The sequence below is a fragment of the Balaenoptera acutorostrata genome, chromosome 16 (genome assembly GCF_949987535.1).
Source record: "Balaenoptera acutorostrata chromosome 16, mBalAcu1.1, whole genome shotgun sequence".
NCBI classification, from domain to species: Eukaryota; Metazoa; Chordata; class Mammalia; order Artiodactyla; family Balaenopteridae; genus Balaenoptera; species Balaenoptera acutorostrata.
The window spans coordinates 85,238,412-85,259,690 of NC_080079.1; the positions used below are offsets into that span (position 1 = coordinate 85,238,412).

At 37.9% G+C, this 21,279-nt stretch overlaps 1 protein-coding gene and 1 long non-coding RNA gene across 7 annotated transcripts in view; one reads left to right on the forward strand and one right to left on the reverse strand.

The window, feature by feature from the left end:
* The window catches only part of RTKN2 (rhotekin 2), a 127,562-nt gene extending 120,489 nt beyond the window's left edge, over positions 1–7,073 (reverse strand). For 4 of the 6 annotated variants that reach the window (XR_009005592.1, XR_450063.2, XM_007170844.2 and 1 more), the window contains exon 1: positions 6,934–7,064. Coding sequence is in view for 2 of the 6 variants with exons in the window: in XM_007170844.2 (XP_007170906.2) it covers positions 6,934–6,993 (60 nt within the window). In the remaining 4 variants the exon portion in view is untranslated. Of the gene's footprint in view, positions 1–6,933 lie in introns of all 6 variants that reach the window. The other 2 variants (XM_057530400.1, XM_057530398.1) reach the window with 2 other exon arrangements.
* On the forward strand, positions 34–17,764 carry LOC130705006 (uncharacterized). Its single transcript, XR_009005593.1, has 5 exons — positions 34–208; positions 5,064–5,126; positions 6,886–7,033; positions 15,223–15,723; positions 15,842–17,764. It is a non-coding gene; the product is annotated as an uncharacterized LOC130705006 (long non-coding RNA).
* Positions 17,765–21,279: the final 3,515 nt, after the last annotated feature.

A 21,279-nucleotide genomic window follows, 5' to 3' on the forward strand; every position in this document is an offset into this window, starting at 1 on the left:
CCTAAATCCAGTGACTGTTGGCCTCATAGGAAAGCCAAGTGAAGACACAGAGGGACACACAGAAAACTCCATGTGAAGATGGAGGCAGAGACTGGAGTAATGAGCCTACAAGCCACGGAACACCAAGTATTGCCAGCAACCACCAGAAGCTGGAAAAGGCAAGGTCAGATTCTTCTCTAGTCCCTCCAGCAGGAACACGGCCCGGCAGGTACCCTGATTTCAGACTTCTGGACTCCAAAACCCTGAGAGAACAAATTTCTGTTGTTTTAAGCCGCTCAGTTTTGGTAATTTGTTATGGCAGCCTCAGAAACTAATACAAGAATATAATAACCAATGTGAACAATACAGCACATGCATGTATTATGTACGTTGCACTGTGAGATGGCAAGATGTAACTGATGACACTAAATTAACCAAGGAAAAACTTTCTCAAAGAACAGATGCTGAATAAAGGAACTAAGGTTTAACAGCAGAGAGGTAACAGGCTATTTGTTAGGGTAAGCAATGTAAATAAAATCTCAGAAGCAAGAGAGTGAGGGCTTCCCTGGTGGCGCAGTGGTTGAGAATCTGCCTGCTAATGCAGGGGACACGGGTTCGAGCCCTGGCCTGGGAAGATCCCACATGCCGCAGAGCGGCTGGGCCCGTGAGCCACAACTGCTGAGCCTGCGCGTCTGGAGCCTGTGCTCCGCAACGAGAGAGGCCCGCGCATCGCGATGAAGAGTGGCCCCCGCTTGCCACAACTGGAGAAAGCCCTCGCACAGAAACGAAGACCCAACACAGCCAAAATCAATCAATTAATCAATCAATCAATCAAACATACGCATCTGATTCAAGATCCTCATTAAAAAAAAAAAAAAAAAAAAAAAAAATTTAAAAAAGAGAGTGAAAGAACTATGCTAAGAAAATGTCAGAAGCTTTAGCTACCTGGAACAGAGATTTAGAACACAGTTTTGGATATATTTATTTTAGTTTTAAGAGTCACCATGAAACTACTAAATCATTTTAGTTCTGAAAGTCTTTCATTCTGTACAATGATCTTAAAATGGCCTGGCTCTATAAACAAGCTTCATATGTAACATCAAAATTCTATAAACTGAAATGTACTGTTCTGATTTAAATTCAGTGACTTTTTAAAAATTATAAATCACTAGATACTCTTTAATATACTACAAACATGTAATAACGCTTCAGTATGTCTATTTCTAAAAATGAAGAGATCATCCTAGCTTCTGCAGTTAAAAAAAAAAATGAATGCTGTAGTTTACCTTTTAACTGGAATAAAATTTATATCAAAAATCTGAATGAATCTAATAACAAAATGTCCAGATATTGAAAGGACAATCTTTTCAAAAAGAAAAGCTGAAAGTTAGAGCAATAGTCTATGATTACCCAAAAAGAAAAACTGCAGATGATTTAACTTGATTATCCAAATCAATCAAATGTACTATTCACACGCAGAAAACAGATCTGTTTAATTACCTTCTGTAATTACATCATGTAATCACCACATAAAAACCTTCTTTTGTAGTATAACTCAAAACTGATGTACTATATAAATGTAGTCATTTGCTGCTTTTCCTTCTTTACACGACTGAATTTCAACAACTCCATCTCATCTTTTTATGACTTGTCAGTCCCAAAGTAAATTCTTCTTTAATGTAATTAGTAATCAATTATAAGAATTATCTATGTGACCCATATGTCTATAGAAATAAACTCTGGCAGGCGGGTTAGTACTGGAGAGTCTACTTAGGGAGAAACTTGAAAGTGGGATGAATAACTTTACCCCACAACTCAAATATAAGCGAATACCATCTGGTGCCATTAAATTCAAGTTTGCTTTTTAAATACTACAGTCAGGCAGCCAGTTCAAATACTACAGTCAGGCAGCCAGTTCAAATACTACAGTCAGGCAGCCAGTTCAAATACTACAGTCAGGCAGCCAGTTCAAATACTACAGTCAGGCAGCCAGTTCAAATACTACAGTCAGGCAGCCAGTTCAAATACTACAGTCAGGCAGCCAGTTCAAATACTACAGTCAGGCAGCCAGTTCAAATACTACAGTCAGGCAGCCAGTTTAAATACTACAGTCAGGCAGCCAGTTCAAATACTACAGTCAGGCAGCCAGTTGAAGGACTAGCACAGTCCTTCTTAAAGCTGGCTGCACATTAGAATCACCTCAGGCAGAGAGGAAGGGCCTTACAAAAGTACCTAAGCTTATGACCTACCCCAAAACAATTAGGATCTCTGGAGGTGGAACCTGCTCTTTTTTTAAAAGTTCCTCTGGTGATTCAGTGCACAGCCACCGCAGAGAACCAGGGCTGCGCTACTTGAAATTCCCCAGCCATCTGGAAAGTTGCAACAACCTTTAGAAACCAGTAGGTGGCCAGAGACAACACTAACGAATCAGTTTGGACTTCTAAGGTTTCCATCTGGTAAATGAAGATCGTCTTTCTTCATCACTTATTGATAAAGACTTCATAAAAGTAGAGAGGGTTGGGATATAGTGGAGAAAGGAAATGTAAAGTCAGGGTTTAAAAAAAATTACAGTATTTTTAAGATTAAATATTCAGTAAGGAAATGAGATATAGCTAGCAGATATTATATTAGAATTCTGTCCTTTAGAGCAGGGGGCAGCAAACTATAGCCTGGCCAGTGCCTGTTTTTGTACATAAAGTTGTGCTGGAGCACAGTCACGCCCGTTTGTATTGTCTATGGCTACTTTCAAGCTACAAAGGCAGAGCTGAATAATTTCAAAAGAGACTGTGGCCCACAAAGCTGAAAATATTTACTATTTGTCCTTTTACAGAAGTGGTTTGCTGATCCCTAACCCAGCCAAATGAACATACTTAGTAAACTATGACCTTACATCCCCTGCTCTACACTGAGTGGATGTGGATCTGGGAGGGCTGACAGAGAGGGATAAATTAAGTGTATGCATTTTTTTTTTATTGGAGTATAGTTGATTTAAAATGTGCTAGTTTCTTTTTTTAACGCATTCAGGGTGAAAAAAAAAGATCATCGTATTAGCCAGTTTTGTGTTCTCCATACAAGTTCTTTTTTTTTTTTTAAATTTATTTATTTATTTATTTATGGCTGTGTTGGGTCTTCGTTTCTGTGCAAGGGCTTTCTCTAGTTGCGGCGAGCGGGGGCCACTCTTCATCGCGGTGCGCGGGCCTCTCATTATCGCGGCCTCTCTTGTTGCGGAGCACAGGCTCCAGACGCGCAGGCTCAGTAATTGTGGCTCACGTGCCTAGTTGCTCCGCGGCATGTGGGATCTTCCCAGACCAGGGCTCGAACCCGTGTCCCCTGCATTGGCAGGCAGATTCTCAACCACGGCGCCACCAGGGAAGCCCCCATACAAGTTTTTTTAGTATAGTATATACTATAATATATAGTACACCTCTATACTCTACATGCAGAGAAAACATCTCTGGTCAAGCAAACTACTCTAGCCAAGAAAAACATAATGGAGTCAAAGGACTTGTTTTAAGTTAAAAAGGGGTACAAACTGCTCCTAGGCTAGGAGTGATGATGTCTAGCGCGAACCACAGTGAGAACAGTGATCATGTAATGAGGGTGGCACTCAATGGTGATGCTTACTGACCTCAAAGAGGAAGAGCAGGGAGCGAAAATCATCACTGCCTCAACCATATAATGGCAGAGTCAAGACTGACTAGGGCCCTTGACAAAAGCATGCTTCCCTGTATGCAGCCCTCTTAGAAGTGTGTGAATTCAAGCCTCCAAGAAGAGCGGAGAATGGGGACAGAGCCTTCCTTTTGTTATTTCTTCTTCAATTTTCTAAATAAGGGCTTGCTATTAGGTCAAACAGAAGCCTTATCTCGTAGGTATTTAAAGTCAGGCTGGTAAAAATAAATGGATAGGGCAAGGCTAAGAATGAAACAGATGACTTAAATGTGCAAACTTAGATAATGTAGAAAACGGAAATATACTAGATTTTAAGAGCTAGAATGGCACAAAGGAAGTACAAAGAAAATGGCTTTAGTGTTGGAATTAAGCACTGACTAAAAAAAAGAAGAAAAAAAAAAAGAAGTTGGGCTGCTGGTAAGAAAACTGTAGTAATCCAGATAGAAACTATCACCCACCTAATGGGTATAGTTAAACCATGTTAGCTAAGAGACCAAGATGAAAAAGATTGCAGAAGAGTATATACAGTATACATTCTTTCCAAAAGAAATTTTGTGTATTTTAAGAATTGTTTACATACAGAGAAAAGTCTAGACGTTGTTAACAGTGCTCATTCTGGGGAATGGAACTGGAGAAAGAATTCTTAAATTCATGTTTCTATGTTTACTTTTCTGCAATGAGAAAATATTATTTCTCCAATTTTATTTTTATAAAGATTTCAAAAGCTTAAACATTTGTAAGAAAAGGTAGGTGGCTGCCCCAACTATTCAGATGAATGGGACAAAAGATAATAACAAAAACAGTCATCTCTCAAGCATGTATGAGTGCTAGGTACTGTGGTAAGTACTTTAAAGAGGTTCTCAAATTCCAACAAATTTCTGCGATAAGCAGTTTACCATTCTACAACTGCAGAAACTGCAACTTAGAAAAGACAGGTAACTTATTCAAGGTTGCACAACAAACAGAGTTGGATTTTACCTTAATCTGACTCCAAAGCCAATATTCTATGCTGTGAGTAGTCACAGATGACTCTAAGGTTTGAGTAGAGGTGTTACACTAGTGAGTGACCATCTCAAAATCTTTGGTGCTATCCCTATCTGATGGCAGGTTCATTAGGATCAAAGGAAACACAAATAAAAAGTCAGTGTTAGTCAAGTATAAAATTCTCTTACTGACCCTCAATATTCCTGTTAGGTTAAAACCTATTACTAGTTTGCAATTTTTCTCCAAGATCCAAACAGAAAGAATTCCACAACTCAACTATTTTAATTTGTTGCTGCCTAAGAATCTTTAAGTAATGTACTTTCCTACATGTAAATAATCCAGCAGTTATGTATATTTAAATATTTCTTTTCATTCCACGTAGCTAAACTTCTTTTATGACCTTATCCTCTTATCTCTTTTGTACCATACAGAAACATTTACTGGTGCACACCGCTCAAGAAATAGACTTCATCGGCCTCACCAACACCTACATGGTAAGTGCAAGAACCTCAAGATCACCAATTCACTAGAAACCAAATTAAAAAAATTAATTAGTACAATCAAAGGGAAACGGAGCAGGACCCTGTGGTCCTTGCCCCCCATGTCCTCAGCCTGCCTTTTTGCCTGTGGAAAAACTTGAGTCAAACGATAAGTTTAATCAGAGAAATGAGAACATGCAGAAGCAAAGAAAAGCAGTCAAACGGGACAAAACAATAATAATTTGGTCAGTAAGCCAAGTCGCGGGCCTTCAGTTCCTGCTCAAGGGCTATAGGTAATATTCTGAGCCACGTCCTGGGAGCTGTCTGATAGGTACTGAAAGCCCCAGCAGGTGGTCCTTAACTACATGGCGACCAGACTGCGGCCGTGACATAAGCTGCCAGAATCCGAGAACTGGCCTCAAAGAAATGGGAACCAACCAACCCTGGAACTGAAGATTAACTGTGCTTAAAATAATCACGACGACGCTGGTCAGACCACTGCAAGACCAATTTCAAGACGGCTGTCAGAGCTGGCTGTGCCGTTTCCACACGTGGCCCCTCCCTCTGTCTACAGAAGCTCATGTCCAGCGGTTGGCAGTGCGGGAGAGTCAGCCTTCGGACAGGCGTCCAACACCGCACCCCACCACCCCACCCCGGCCTTTGCCGGCATCCAAAACAAAGCAAACTTTCCTTTCCACCAATCTTGCCTCTTTATTGGCTTTTGAGCAGCCAGCAGCCGGGCCCCAATTTCGGTAACAAAAGTACATAACAGGATAGAACAGAAAAGAAACACTCTGCATCGAAATGTTTGAAATTTTTGAAAATACTGGCATAACACAGCATAAATTACTGATAAAGTTACTGCCCTCTTTGCATAACGACTCAAGGTCTTGCTTTCCTTTTCACAGCATTATGGAGACTCCCTAACAGTTCTGCATCTGCTGAGGATTCTAAGGTTTACAGAAAAGAAAATGGGTTGCTAAGCAAAGATAATAGGTGGGACCATACAAAATTGCTAATATTCTACCTATTTCGACCTACAAAACTCGGAATTTCATATGGTTTAATCTACTTTAAAAATAGGTAAAACAAGGTGGGGAGTAAACTGGAAGTGGAGATCCAGCTCAAAGACATCAGAGTTCTAAGTCCCATCTTTTAAGTTTTCTTTAAAGGTTAAGAGTGGAAAGTATAAACTTTTAATAACTGCCAAGAAATAATGTTGGGCTATATTAAGTAGAAAGGTTCCTAACACACATTTTACATGGATAAATACCAAACACCAAACTTCTCTCCTATCCAATTCAAAAAGAATCCACTACCAGACCAACTTTTTCTCAAGTTCAGAGGTTGCAGTTTACTTCTCCACCCCGCTCCACCAAGTTTATACTGTGTGTAGACAAAGCTCCTACTGTGATTGTGCTTTGCATCAAATCTAGTAATAAGCAAAGTGTCCTCCACGGGCCTCGGGTGGGCTTCCGGGAAATCCCGGGGCTCCCATTCCCCCGCGTCACCCACCCTTGCAAAAAGACAAGCGTCCCAACCCTGGGAGGAGGGGCGGCGGACAGGCGCGCCCCAAAACGCGCTGCGAGACTCCGGCGTCGCTTCCCCATTCCAGGCCTGTTTCCTCCCTAAGAAAATTGGGGGCGGGGGTGGGGAGACGGGAACGGGGAGATTTCCAAGCTCCATTAGGGCCTCAAAAGTGCAGTCGCCTAGTCCTTTGTTCCTGGCCACGGCGGAATACGAGACGCGAAGGGGGGGTTTTCCCGTCGTCCAGGCAAAACGAACGCTTGAGGACCTGAAGCCGGCTCCCTTCCTCACTCACCTGCTGGGCGGGAAGCCCCGCCGGGCGGAGCTCGGGTCCCCTCAGGATCTGCCCCTCCATCACCAGCGCCACAGCCAGGGCCGCCGCCACTCTTCCAAAGGTAAGATTTGAAAAGCCCGCCCCTGGCTGGAACAGCGGAGGACGCCAACCGCCGGGACGTCCCGGCCGTACCAAGTCCCGGCGCAGGGGAGGGGGCGAGGGGGCTTGTGAGCCGGCGCGCGCACGCGCAGTGGGCGCGCTCCGCACCGCCCGCGCCTGAAGGTTGCAGAGACCCGAGTTCTCAGTGCCCGCTGGACAATAGGGAGCGGTGGGCCGACTTAAGGCAATGCTTGGGGTGTGGGCGGGCCGGGGACAGGAGTGGGCGGGGTCGTGGGGAAAGAACTGGTCACTGAGCGCACCTGACCTGGTGCACGATTTCGGCTGCTGGTTTTCAAAGCCAGCCTTTTGCGCGGGGAGCTTTCGGCCTGCATCCCACCGTAGGCCCTCCAAAGCGCTCAGGGTGGGCTGACCCAAGGCTGCAGTCCCTGGATTCCCACAGACAACCCGTGGTCTCACTCCCAGAGAACCAAATGACACTGCCCTCAGCGATCACTCTAACACACAGCGCAGATTGTCACCCGGGGTCACTTAGAGATCATGGCCTTATTAATTAATCAGGCTGGTGAGACACCGTGTCAGGCATTTCACAAGCCCTTTTCTTTTGTCCGCAGGGTTTCTTTGTAATTCCAGATGCCCCTCCCCCCAGCCGAGTTGTCTTATTTCTTGCAAAAAACCTCTTTCATTACTCTTTCCCCACCAACATCCAAAGTGACAGCTGAATGAGGTATCATTTCCCCAGAGTCCCATTTCTTGCTGTCCCTGAAGAACAATATAAAGACCCTTTTAATCATATTGGGAAACTAATTATTGGGAATTAAATATAATGGCAAAGCATGGAATCTTTAAAAATCAAAATTGAAGTGCCAAAGATTTCAGGCCTTTGTAAGCTCTTTAAAAATCCACAGTCCTGAACTTCCCTGGTGGCGCAGTGGTTAAGAATCTGCCTGCCAATGCAGGGGACACGGGTTCGAGCCCTGGTCGGGGAAGATCCCACATGCTGCAGAGGAACTACACCCGTGCGCCACAACTGCTGAGCCTGTGCTCTAGAGCCCATGAGCCACAACTACTGAGCCTGTGTGCCACAACTACTGAAGCCCACAAGCCTGGAGCCTGTGCTCCGCAAGACAAGCCACTGCAATGAGAAGACCGCGCGCCACAACGAAGAGTAGCCCCTGCTCGCTGCAACTAGAAAAAGCCCGTGCACAGCAACAAAGACCCAACACAGCCAAAAATAAATAAATAAACAAATTTATTAAAAACAACAACAAAAAAAATCCACAGTCCTTCCCTTGAAAAGGCAACAGAAGTCTCTTTGGCTTCTGACATTTTTTTTCTCCTGAGGGTAGAATCTATCAAATCAACCTTCCCAGCTCACCTCATAGAGGCCTAGGTCACTTTTCATTCCATACATAAAGTGATTGTTTATTTGCCTGAGACAGTCCTTGTTTGGGTCTGTCGTCCCAATGTCCCACAAATCTTGTCTTGTCCTAGGCAAAGTGGATATTAAGTTATGTGGTCACATTATCCACAAGGCTTTTTTAAACCAGTTAGTTTGGAGATGAATTTGTGAAAATGTAAAGAATGCCCTTTCTCTCAAAAGGGTAATTTGCCTCTTCAAGTCCCTGGACCAGGTGACACTAGAAGCTGCCCATCTAAGAATGGCTCTCCCCTTACATTGGGAATGTATGGGTCATTAGGGATGACCCATATCCTTACACACAACTATAAAATATGTAGAGTTCAAAACTACCAATACAGAGTTCAACTCATTCTCTCCAAACACAGATCTGAATTCTAGAGTCATTAGGTACCCTTCTCCCCTTATGCACACCTTTCTCTTATGCTTACCACTTTGTGGTATAATTATCCCCTATTCAAAGTGAGCCTTATGAGCCTAGTATAGTACCTGACTCAAATACACACAGGGTACTCGTTATCAGCCATATATTATTTCTCATATACACAGCTCTCAGACTCAGAACAAAATACTTAGAGAAACCATCACTTCATGGAAACAGGACCAAGCCAACCATTTTTTTGTTTGTTTGTTTTTAAAGAATTGTTTATTTACTGAACCTGGGGCAGATTAGATACACAACCAATTTTAAATTTACATCTTTTAACTCAGTTTTGACTGTGTTTGCACACACACACACACACACACACACAAAGGCGCGCGCACGCGCAAATTGGCATGCAACAGTTGTCCTAAGGTAAAACACAGTCACCTTAAACTGATGCAAGTTTTTTCACCCAAGGTTGAAAAATCGTTTATCCTGAACATGAAAACCTGTAACAAATTTAATTATATAAAACTCCTTACTTGTAGTTTTCCCCTTGTGAAATTCCAAAAAAAAAAAAAAAAGAATGTACAAGTAACTAATATAGATCAGTCACAACGTAATCGTGGATCATCCCCACACCAAAACCAGATGCTCCTTTAATTTTAAAGGAGACCATCATCAGAGACCACGAGAAAGTCATTTTGTTTTATACGAAACAAAATTCACACGTGCCAAAAAAGCAAGACCCAAGAAAAACAAAAACAAAAACCTTAGTACTGACAGTGATGCTCAGTACCCTAATTAAAGTAGCAAAAATGCCACTAGTCAAAAATAAAATAGCAAGCCAACAAATTTTAAATTGGACACTGATGTAGGAATATTTGATGAGTAAATACTAGGTATATAATTGGAGATGCATTTATACTAGAAAAAAGAGACCTAGGAAAGGTCATATTTAGTAATTCTCTGTAGAACAGACAGTTGCTATTAAAACTTTTCTCTTTGGAGAAGAAGATACAATGAGGGTCTATCTCTTTATTATTCATCAAGGGATGTACCCAGGAAGTGCTTAAGATACAACTATTATATGGTGATTAAAATACCTCAGAGTAGGAATGCTATTTCTTTATTTATACTCAGGTCCTTTCTTATTACTGCTAATTTCATCAAACATAGTTTTCTCTGGTGTATGTGATGTACATAAAAATTGAATAATCTATGAAAACTACCAAATGATTAAAGGTTTCACATGCAGTAGTTTGATCCGCTTGAGGGTGAATGAATGAACAAATTTAACAACTCCCAGAAAGTAAGAAGTACTACATTTCACCATCTCAAATGTTTGACAGGTAACACTTGGGCATCTCTCATTTGAGAGCTAACATCCCACCCTCTTGGGCTCCCACAGTAGGTGGATTCTCACTCAACTGCCCAGGTGTAGGAGCTTCAGCCAGAGGTTGAGTGATGGAATTACTGTCCTATCAATATCACTTCCCATTATAAGTTCAACATTTAATACTAATTATTAGTTATAGCTAATACAACAAATAAATAATATTTAGTAATTAATAAATAAATAGGAAATCAGTATTTGACATAAATAGGACAGCCAATTTAGATAATACTAATAAATATTAAAGTATATTTTTCTTCTCTTTATTCACTGTATTCCTCTTTTTCACTCTCTAAAAGGCCAAAAGAAAGAAAAATACTGAATTTGAAATCAGCTTTCTTACATAATAGACCCATTACTTTCAAAAATGTGATTTGCCCCAGAACAGGTAACTGTCGTGGTTTCTAGTATCCTCCTGGACATTCTTTTTTTAAAAACCCTATTAAAAAATCATCTTGGTGCTTCCTTTACTCATCTGGATACCTACATTATCTTGCAGGTAATGAATTTAGAATGAACTTCATAGACTAGAGCTGTATCTTGAATTATAAACATAAAAAAGAAGGAACTGAAGTAAAGATGCCAAGCAGAAGTGCAGTATTTGCTTAAATGAATAAGCCATAATCTATAAACAGCTGAAGCATCATATAATCATAAGGAGGATATGGAGTACAGAGTCTGAGGACTCATTAGCTCTATGACCTTGGGCAAGCCACTCAGTGTCCTTATCTATAAAACAAGTATAATAATACCCAACTTCTCTTTTAGAAGTTGTTGAGAAACTCAAATGAGATAAGATTTGTGAGAGTGCTTTGTAAACTGTTTATCCCACATAAACATGAGGCATTGCTACTGCAGGAAGAAAACATCAGTACCTATGAGCAAATGTACAGGACCTGAGGAACACTGAGAACTGAATGAGAAAAGCTTATGTGAATAGGGTTGGATATATTCAAGATATATTACCCACCACTGAAAAATAATACCTAGATTATATAGGGAGAATTCCTACAAATCAAAAAAAGTCCAAGTGGAAAATGATCAAAAGTTATGGTAGGCACATATTACAGGACAGTAAATCCAAATGGCGAATAAAATGTGAAAAGTTGCTCAACTTTATCATTAGTTTTAATCTGTAAAATTGAGATAATATTTTATAGTCACTAGATTGGTAAATAATAAGTTTGATAATACTAAGGATTGGTGAAAATGAAAATCAAGAAGATATTATCACTGGTAGAGGGGATGTAACTTTGTTCAATCACTTCGGAAAAAAATTCAGAACTATCTTACAGAGTTGAAAATGGGAATACCCAGCAATTCCACTCTTAGGTCTATATATCCTTAGATAAACTCTTGCAAATGTGCACCAGCAACACTGTATGTAATAACAAAAATATTAAGACAATCCGAATGTTCATTTCAGGAGAATGGGTAAAAAAATTGTGGTGGTTTACCCAAGGGAATATTATATATCAACAAAAATGAATGAACCATAGATACATGTAACATCATGGCTGAATCTTAGAAATACTGAATGAAGAAAGCAAGTTGAAGAAGAGTACATAAAATACATAATTTTTATAAAGATGAATAAGAGAATCTAAACAATACATTGTTTAGGAATACATACATATAGTTATGTATGTATTTAAAAGTTTATATTTAAAAAGGAAGAGAGTGCTAAAAACAAAACTCAGGATAGTGACTATCTCTGGGAGAAAGGCAGTGGGATGGGATGGAAACAGAGCATGCTTTAGTAATGGTAGTGCTTTAATTCTTATGTTGGGTGATGGGTTCACATGTATTCATTTTAAGGTTTACCTGGTAACTTACCTAAATGTTACATATATTCTTTTGTGTGTCTTAAACATTTCATAATAAGAAATACTTCTAAAACATTTAAAATATTCTTGTACAAGTTAAACAATGGTGATAATGTATGGTATTTTAAAAGATACTTACTTGACAAAATAATAATACATTTTTTGGCTTACAAAATTTAATTTACATTTAATTCATTTCCAGTACATCTTATACTATGTGAAAGTTAGAAGTACAACTGTAATGCATTGGTGCCCATGCCCAGTGAGAGACAAGAACTGGCCATGTGGATTTATCTGTGAACACTTAAGAGCCGCTGTTTAGGAGCTTGGGTGGGGGGTTGGGTGGGTGGAATGTGCAAAGGATGAGAGGTTCTGTCAGCAGGTGGGGACGAAATTGGGTGCAATTTGAGTTATTACTGTTAACGTGACATGCATATTACACACAGGCCTAAGGACATTCGAATGGCGTTAAAATCAGAGGGCTCCATACTGAGCAAGCAAATCAGCCAGAGGAATTGGTTTTAGGACTTGAATCAGTGAACCACAAACTATAGCACACAAAGACCTTTTCAGGGTTTATATAGGCTTGGGCAGTTTTAAAGGAATCATCATCATGATCTTCAACTTATGTTCCCCATCCTAACGACCTGCCTGGTCTCTAGGCTTCACATAAGGCCCCTTTTCACAGCCACCTGTTCCCACTCGACAAAAGAAAGGCATCACTTTTACCCATTCCTACTGCATGCCCCAGGGTATAAAAGCCATCTGGGAGCCAAAGGGACAATTAAATTTATTGGTATTGATGTTGCTATAAGCAATGAACCACAGGCTTAGGGCTTACATTTATAAAAATGAAAACCAGATGTGGACTTGATGTTGAAAGCTGGCTCACTCTAGCATTATTTAATATTCACCCATGGATACATAAACTAATTGGAGGGAAGAAGAGGCTCATCCATCTCATTATGAGGTTCATTGCCAGGAAAATTTCACTTTTGATGTTTAATATTGATCCATTATAATTTGTAATATACTTATTTTGTTTTTATCAATTGTGTACTACTAATAATTTTAATAATGCAACCCAAAAGAAAACTCTTGACAGTTAAATCTTATTTTTACATGAAATGTAAAAATGTATAAAATGCCAATTAACATGCATATGTTTGCTGCAGAGAAACATGATAGGATGAGCAATAAAGACTCCTCAAGCATAAAAATATTTTATACGAGCATAAAATTCTGTGGAGGAAGTGGAATAAAAATACAAGTAGGAAAAGGAACACTAAAACTTCCAACTTATAGATTAAGTTGTTCATATATTTAAATGGTGGCTGGGTCTTTGACATTTTGGATTCCATTGGATACACTAAATAAATATGTTTTAAATTTTAAATTATATTTTTTTCAATACACCAGCAATTACATCTTTTGTAACTATTTAGATGTATGCTAAAACATAACAGATGCCGCCTTAAAAAATATGTAAGGGGTAAAAAGTTTTTAAAAATTCTTTTACGTGTTTTGCACGAAAACGTTTGAAAACTGCTGACTTACATATCTAATAGCATCACGCTACAATACTCAGACCCATCTATGTTTAACAGAGGGCATACCTGCAGACTCACCTCCTCAAATTTTTCTAATTCTGCTTCTTCCACTCCCCACCTCCCCTCACAGTCTCTCATATGCACCCCTAGTTTCCAAGACAAACCCAGCTCCTTCTCTAGGTAACTATTTTCTTTAGGCGCATTAATGCCATCAGTTAGGTTAAAGACAAACCCTTCTCTTCCTGCTTTGGTTCTTTTAAGGTTCTCTTTATGGATACGCACCATTGTTTTCTCCGTCTCAAGAGCATCCAGCCAACATACTTAGGACTGTGCTCTCTCACAAAACATTTTGAATCAGCTTTTCAAGTTCCAAAGAAATAAAAAAGAAGCCTACTGGAATTTTTATTAGAATTGCACTGAATTTAGAAGGAAATGATATATTTAGGTTATTGGGCATTCCTATCCGTGAACATCACATATGTTGCAAATTTAGATTCTTTAATGTCTTTCACTAAAGTTTTACAGTTTTTTCCACATAGGCCTCGCGTATCTTTTGTTCCATTTCTGGATTCCATGTATCTCTTCTTGCTATTGGAAATAATGCTTTAAAAATATGTCTTCGATTTGTGGTTAGTATATAGAAATAAAACCGATTTTCATCTTCTGGTTTTATATCCAGATGCTTTGCTAAGTTCTCTTATTATTTCCAATAAATTGTCTGTAGGTTTTGGGGGGGTATTCTATGTAAATGACTCAGTGTGAATAATAACAATTTTGTTTCTTTGTTTTCTAATTTTCCTTATTCTTTTTATCTGACTTAGTGCAGTGGCTGAGACAGGCAGCCATTATAGTGTTAAATGATGTGATAGTGGGCATATTTGTTTTCTTCATGATTTTAAAGAAATGTTTCAAATGTTTAACTCTTTATCTCACTAAGTATACATTGTTCAGCTTGTAACTTTGGATTTATTTTCTCCATTCTTACGCATTAACTCTTCAAAAATTGCCTTTCCTCTGTTCTCTCTATTCTGTCATTCAGGGACCACAGTTAGACAGAGGTTAAACCTTATTCCATCGTCGTATTTATTGTGTTCAAATTCAGCTAATCTCGACTTTTTTCCAGAGAGGATTTGCCTATGCTTCTGCTTGGAGCCAAAAGGCTCTAGGTACCTAAGACCAGTCAGGCCAGATTCTTAAATTTAATATAAGGTTCTCAGGTACAGGTCCTTCTACTTGCCAGTGACAAAGCAAAACCCTTTGTGTGTGTGTGCATATGCATGTGTGCACGTACAGCTTACGGCTCTGGTTTCAACTCAAGGTTTTTTTGTTTGGTTGGTTATTTTTGTTGTTTTTCTAATTTTAGTCCCTTAGAGATTTTTCTTCTTTCTGGAGATCTCAGCAATGCTACAAAAGTTATATTTTATGCAAAATTTATGTTTCATGCAAACTTAATAGTGAGAGGAACCATTATTCATGAAGTCCACCATGCTGCTGATATAGAAGTCCACAAGAAAGTGTATTTGAACACCACAAATGTAAGTAAATAATTACAGAATAAAAAGCAGTCAAATTGCACATATTTGATTTTAAGGAAAACTCACCATATTATCTTTGCTTTTCTCCTTCTGCACATGTAGCCACCTGAAGAAGCTGCTCAGTGTCCTAACAAGGTCATATTCTGATGCTCACTTTGAATGTGTCCAAAAAGGAAAATGGAAAAGACAGCATTTTTCAAAGGTTAGAACAGAGAGCCATGGAGAATAAATGGACTGGGAAGCCCCTTCCGGGTCTAATCAAGGAACATTTCTCTCGTCTTGGGATAAAGGATCCTTACAATATCTGCCTACTGGGATTTCACACCTGCTACACACCAGCAACTGCTGTGTCTCCTATTTTTCTCCAGGGAATAGTTATTGAGGTTACCCTGAACACAAGTTTACCAGTGTACACTGGATGTTTAGGGAACTGATGACTTGCCTTTTTAGTTCATAAGTTTTTTGGATCAAGCAGAGCCACACTCAGACATGAAGCATGTTTCTTCCTGATGTAGGGACTACACTGTATCACCCATAGATTCTGCTCTTTGAACTTGATGTTCTCATTGAAAGGCACTTCTGGGTCTTCTCCTTCAGGGACAGGTGAGTACATATTGCCTACAGGAAGAAGAGTGAATTGAATGTTTAGTGCCTAATAGGACTGACTGTTGTAATCAGTGACATTCACAAAATATTTTTTGTTTGGTTCCCTTGCTCCTAGGTTTGCCTGTTTGCAGTTAACTGCGCCTATGAGCCATGCTTTGGCTGATGAACCATGAGCAGAAGTGTCTGTGCAGCAGCTTTAAGAGAAAGTATGTGATTTGCTATAATTTTCTTTCCCTCTGTCCCAGTGACAGGCAACCTAATAGATAGTGGATGGTACAAAATCCTGGGTTTCGGAGTGAGAGAACTGGAGAACCCACAGACATCTATTGATGGACATATATTAGGAGCAAGAAATACATCTTTGTTGTTTTGAGCCTCTGGATCTGGGGATTGTTTGTCACTACAGCATTACCTAGCGCATCCTGATTGATACAAGTACCAAACTAAGAGATGGTATTTAAACTATAGTCTTAGCCCTGCCACCGAATATCTATGCACCAAGTCACTTGACATCTGTAAATGTAAGTTTCATCACTTGTGATATAGGATTAATCATTCTTCCCTTGTCACTGGATTTTTTTTTTTTTTGGTATCCAGTATTTGTGAAAGTGTTTGAAAAATGTAAAGCATGTGCAAATATATGCCAGTAGTATCATTAACAACACTGAATTGGTTTATTCTCCCCTGTATAATCCTAATCCCAGGAAGAAAACATTAGGGAAGTTATGAAAACTCTAGATTTAAATCAGATAACAGTGGAATGAATGACTTGATAATTTCAGCATGAAGTAGTAATATTTCCATCTAAAGTAGCTAAATAACTATGCACACCTTCTTTTACAACCATAAACTTCTTTAAAGAGTCTTTAATGCTTTTGAAATTTTATTGTAAGTTAAAAAGTTGTGACTAACAAAAGTAAAACCAAAGGTAATTTTAGAAGAAAAATGTTTATTTTGGCCTTAGAATATATTACATTTTTGTTTTGTGTGATGTCAAGGTGAGCACTGAGTTGGCTTGTTTACCACAAATTTCAGAGTCAAGCTTATTAAACTGCTTTGTTTTCAAACTCCATCTGCCTTTCCTTCACCCCTGCATTCTGAGTTCGAAGGGCTTGACGCTTGTCTTCCATTGAGATCCTCACATTAGAAAGAATGAATCATAGAGTCCTGTAAAAATGCCGTTTCTATTATTTTCTGAAAACCTAAAGGCAGGAGAATCCTTTGACCACTTTGCAAAGTGTGTGAGCCAGTTGAGATGTTCTTCACTGGTTAACAATGGCCGTAAACTGGTCACTAGAGCTGTCCGTGAGAGAGAATTCTGGGTCTCATGGGAATGTTATTTTTGGCTTGCCATTTGCTGTGTTATGAATGGCCAGGCAGGTAGGGTGGGGCTCCATGCTAATTCTATAAAGTGCTAGGTTGACTGGTGCTATCACAGTAATGATGATGATGTGTGATGAATAATTATACATGAAACGCTGAGTTACTTCTTCAAATCATTTCTCTGCTACTTACAGAAAAATATTCATTTTGTAAAACATGTGCTAAACTCTTTAGTTGAAATAAGTAAAGTATAGAATAGTATATAGTATAGCATTAACAAGAAACTTGCCACTTGTAACTCAAATAATGTGGCTCTAAGTTCTTGAAAGGACATTTGTGCATGCCAAAGCATATAGTCATTAGATGTACATCTGTATTTTTTAGGTCCTAACAATATCTTCATCTTTTGGAGTTTCATTTTGTTGCTTTGTAGATGTTAGTATAACAATGTCACTCTTTCTCCCTAGCATAGTATAAATAAAACCTGAGATTTTTACATGCAGGTTTAATGTGTAGCTTCCTTAATGTGTAGCTCTAAATACTTTGAAGAATTCTATGTACTAATCATACACTTGGTTTATACTTGAAAAATATCTAACCAAAATATTCTTTTAAATGTTGCTGTACTGAGAAAGGATATTTATACTAAATAGAAAAGATGAGGTAGTTTCCCTGTTGAAAGAATTTTCTTCCCAATGCCTAATATCTTATTTTTCTGCATAGTTTTTATTTAATTGAGTTCTACTTCACATCTTTGCTTAATAGTTTCTTATGTTCAAGCTAATTATAGAAATTACATACAAAATGATATGTATTTTATTACCTAATGTGAAATTAGTTTCCCCTTTTGCACATTATATTTATTTACTGAAACTAAATTTGCCTCTATTAACTGTGTTTCAAATTCATAAAATTAAAAAAATTAAAATAATGGTTAACAAAATCAGGATTACTATAAGTTAATTTTTAACATACTGCAGTTGATTTTTTTTTTTTAAGTTTTTTTTTGTTTTTTTTTTTTAAATTTTTTATTTTTATTTATTTATGGCTGTGTTGGGTCTTCGTTTCTGTGCGAGGGCTTTCTGTAGCTGTGGCAAGCGGGGGCCACTCTTCATCGCGGTGCGCGGGCCTCTCACTATCGCGGCCTCTCTTGCTGCGGAGCACAGGCTCCAGACGCGCAGGCTCAGTAATTGCGGCTCACGGGCCCAGTTGCTCCGCGGCATGTGGGATCTTCCCAGACCAGGGCACGAACCCGTGTCCCCTGCGTTGGCAGGCAGATTCTCAACCACTGCGCCACCAGGGAAGCCCCATACTGCAGTTTTAACAAATATAAGTTTTATAAGTTGAAGATGTCTGTAGAATTTTCAAAATTCTTAAAAGCCCTTAGTGTATCTTATTTTTTTTCTATGCCTTAATTCATTAATAGGGGAAACAAACTAATTGTTGACTAAGCATGTTAATCACCTTTTTTATTCAAACTGATAATGTCAATCACCTTTTATTATTCAAACAAAATATTTCCCCCTGAAAAAAAGTAGGTTGTCCCAGAAAATTCATCTTAATAACAGATTAGATTTATTAAATAAATAGATCTTACAATACATATTTTGAATATGAGAATGGTTTAGTAATTATCACCAGATGAACAAGATAGATGCTATACTATGTTTTTCTAAGGTATAGAATAAAATGTATTGTGTAACAATGTTAGCAAAAAAAGATCTGGGTTGATGTCAATTCTTTATGGCTTATCAGGTCAGAATTTTTGTGACTATTACTAAAACGTACTATAGGACTTCCAGAGCAAAAAAGATTCAATCACAGAATTTTAGAAATTAGAACAAGCCTTAGAGATTATCTATCTAGTTCTATTCCACAATTTAATAGAAGAGGATAGAAACAATGTAATGATTATAAAATGTTATAAAAATAACAAAGAATTTACTTCTTATTAAATACCTTTAATATGCTACTGAGGCATACTGGCAACCTCTTCCTAAAGATCTTTAGTAATATGATAAATTGCTAGCTTTCATTTATTATGTATTTGTATAAACATTGATATATACTATAAGGCATCTTAAGGTGCAATTCCTATATCCGACAAAAGAACATTTCATAAAGTGGTTTTCTGATATGGCCTTTTTGATGATAACATTTACTGAAGGGCATGAATTGGTTGTTAATGGTTGGCTACCATAATATTTTTCCATCACTTTAAAATGACTGCTTACAGTATTGGTAAAGGTTTCACCCCGGTAGCAATTTATGATTTCCCCAATGGCCATCTCCTCATGTTCATCAACATCAACAGAAATATATGAAAGGCTCCTGCTATGGTTTCTCTTTCAGGCTGTGAGCCTAAAAGTTATGTCCTATTGGCCATGCAGACAGTTAAATGGAAAGAAAAGAGTGAGAAGGAAAAGATGCCTAGTATTGAAGATCCCGCTGTGCCACTTGTTTTCCAGTCTTCCATATCCAATTGTCATAGTTTATATAAGATTCATTAATCACCAGGAGCTCAGGGGTCGTGACAGCTGTAATGTCTTTTAAATAAAATGCTTCCTTGACTGCACTATGGTACAGCTGCACTAACCAAAAAACAAATATATTCATTTGTCCACTGAGAAAGTAATTTTTTTCTTCCTAGCAGTAGCAGCAATTTTTCTTTTCAAAAATAAAGCATAATCTAGCTGTTAAGATAGAGCTCTTGATCAGTAGTCACATCTCTCTCTCCCTAAAGTCAAGAGTCAGCCTCAGTGTTGTTGAATTCATTTTCAGGTTTTATTAGAGAAAGGTTTCCGTTAGAAGTATAACCAACATAGGATTTTACCTGCTTAATTTTATGTATTTGATTTTTCAGATGAAAAGTATAAGAAAAAGCCTTGCCACCTTCACCCTCAGCCTCAATTCTCCCATATACTTTATAAAATTCTGTATGTTGAATTAAATAATTCCTCGGGATCATTATTATTCACTTCTGTGGCTACAAACCCCAAATTAACAAGGTTAATATCAAAAGGTTATACAAAACTAGATAAAATGTCGGTCTGATGCCATGGTAATCAATTTAAAAAATGACACTACAAATCTGAATCTATTATTATGATCATCATATTTATGATTGTATGAATAACATTATTCACTCCAGAATGTTAACAAGATGTCTTTCATGTATCATTAAAATAACTTGTGTCAAATACTTGGCTAAATTATTGAAGTACTTTCAATGTTAATAATTTCATACAAATGTCTAGCAAGAATAACCAGTCAAAATTAACTAATAATCAATTAGGATAGATTATTTCTCTTGGCTCTCATTTGCTTTCCTAATAATCAACTTGCTTTTTTTTAAAATAGGTCAATATGAAATGAGTGCTAGTCATTTCACACTTTTAGTTTTTAATAAACCAAAGCTGTTTAAAGAAATGAGTGATTCTCTTGTAAGTTATTAATCCTTATGGATATTATAAATCATGTTTTGATCCTTTAAATTTGATATGCTCATTTTCTCTTTAATTATCATATACTAATATGATAATACCACAGTAATTTTATTAGTTCTAATAAATTTTGTAAAATTGATTTACTCTAAAGTTAATCATATTTGACTTCATGGTACAAACATCATTCTCATTATTACACTATTGATTAGGGGAAACTTATTTTCAAGATGTTTAGCTAAAAGTATAAAAGGGGACATTAACATCCTTAATTTTTAAATTATTTTGTACTCTGGTTTGGATCTTTATGACTTCATGTTTGGTACACAAATCTGTCATTAATTTAGGCTAGAGTCCAAGAGATTAAGGATCAAACTCTTTGAATTTTCTTTTAGCAGAGGAGATAATACTAGCAAGAGTCATATTATCTAACAAGCTATAGTAAATAATACAGATCTGAAATGTTGAATAAGAATTAAACCTTTGAATCTTAGGCATGTTGAAGAGATGCTGGGTTTTTGACAGAGGCTTAAGCTCTTCCATAGTTTCTGTATTTGAGAAAGGTCATTCCCTTTATGTATTTATAGAATTTACCACTTCATTTAGCAATTGCTAAGTTACCGGTGAATAATAAAATGGAAAAAATTGTGAAAATAATTGCAGGATAAAGATAAGCAGAATCATTATCCTGAAAGCACAATTCTTTTTTGAAAATTCTACCAACCAATTATTCTTTTTTTTTTAAATTAATTTATTTATTTTTGGCTAAATTGGGTCTTCATTGCTG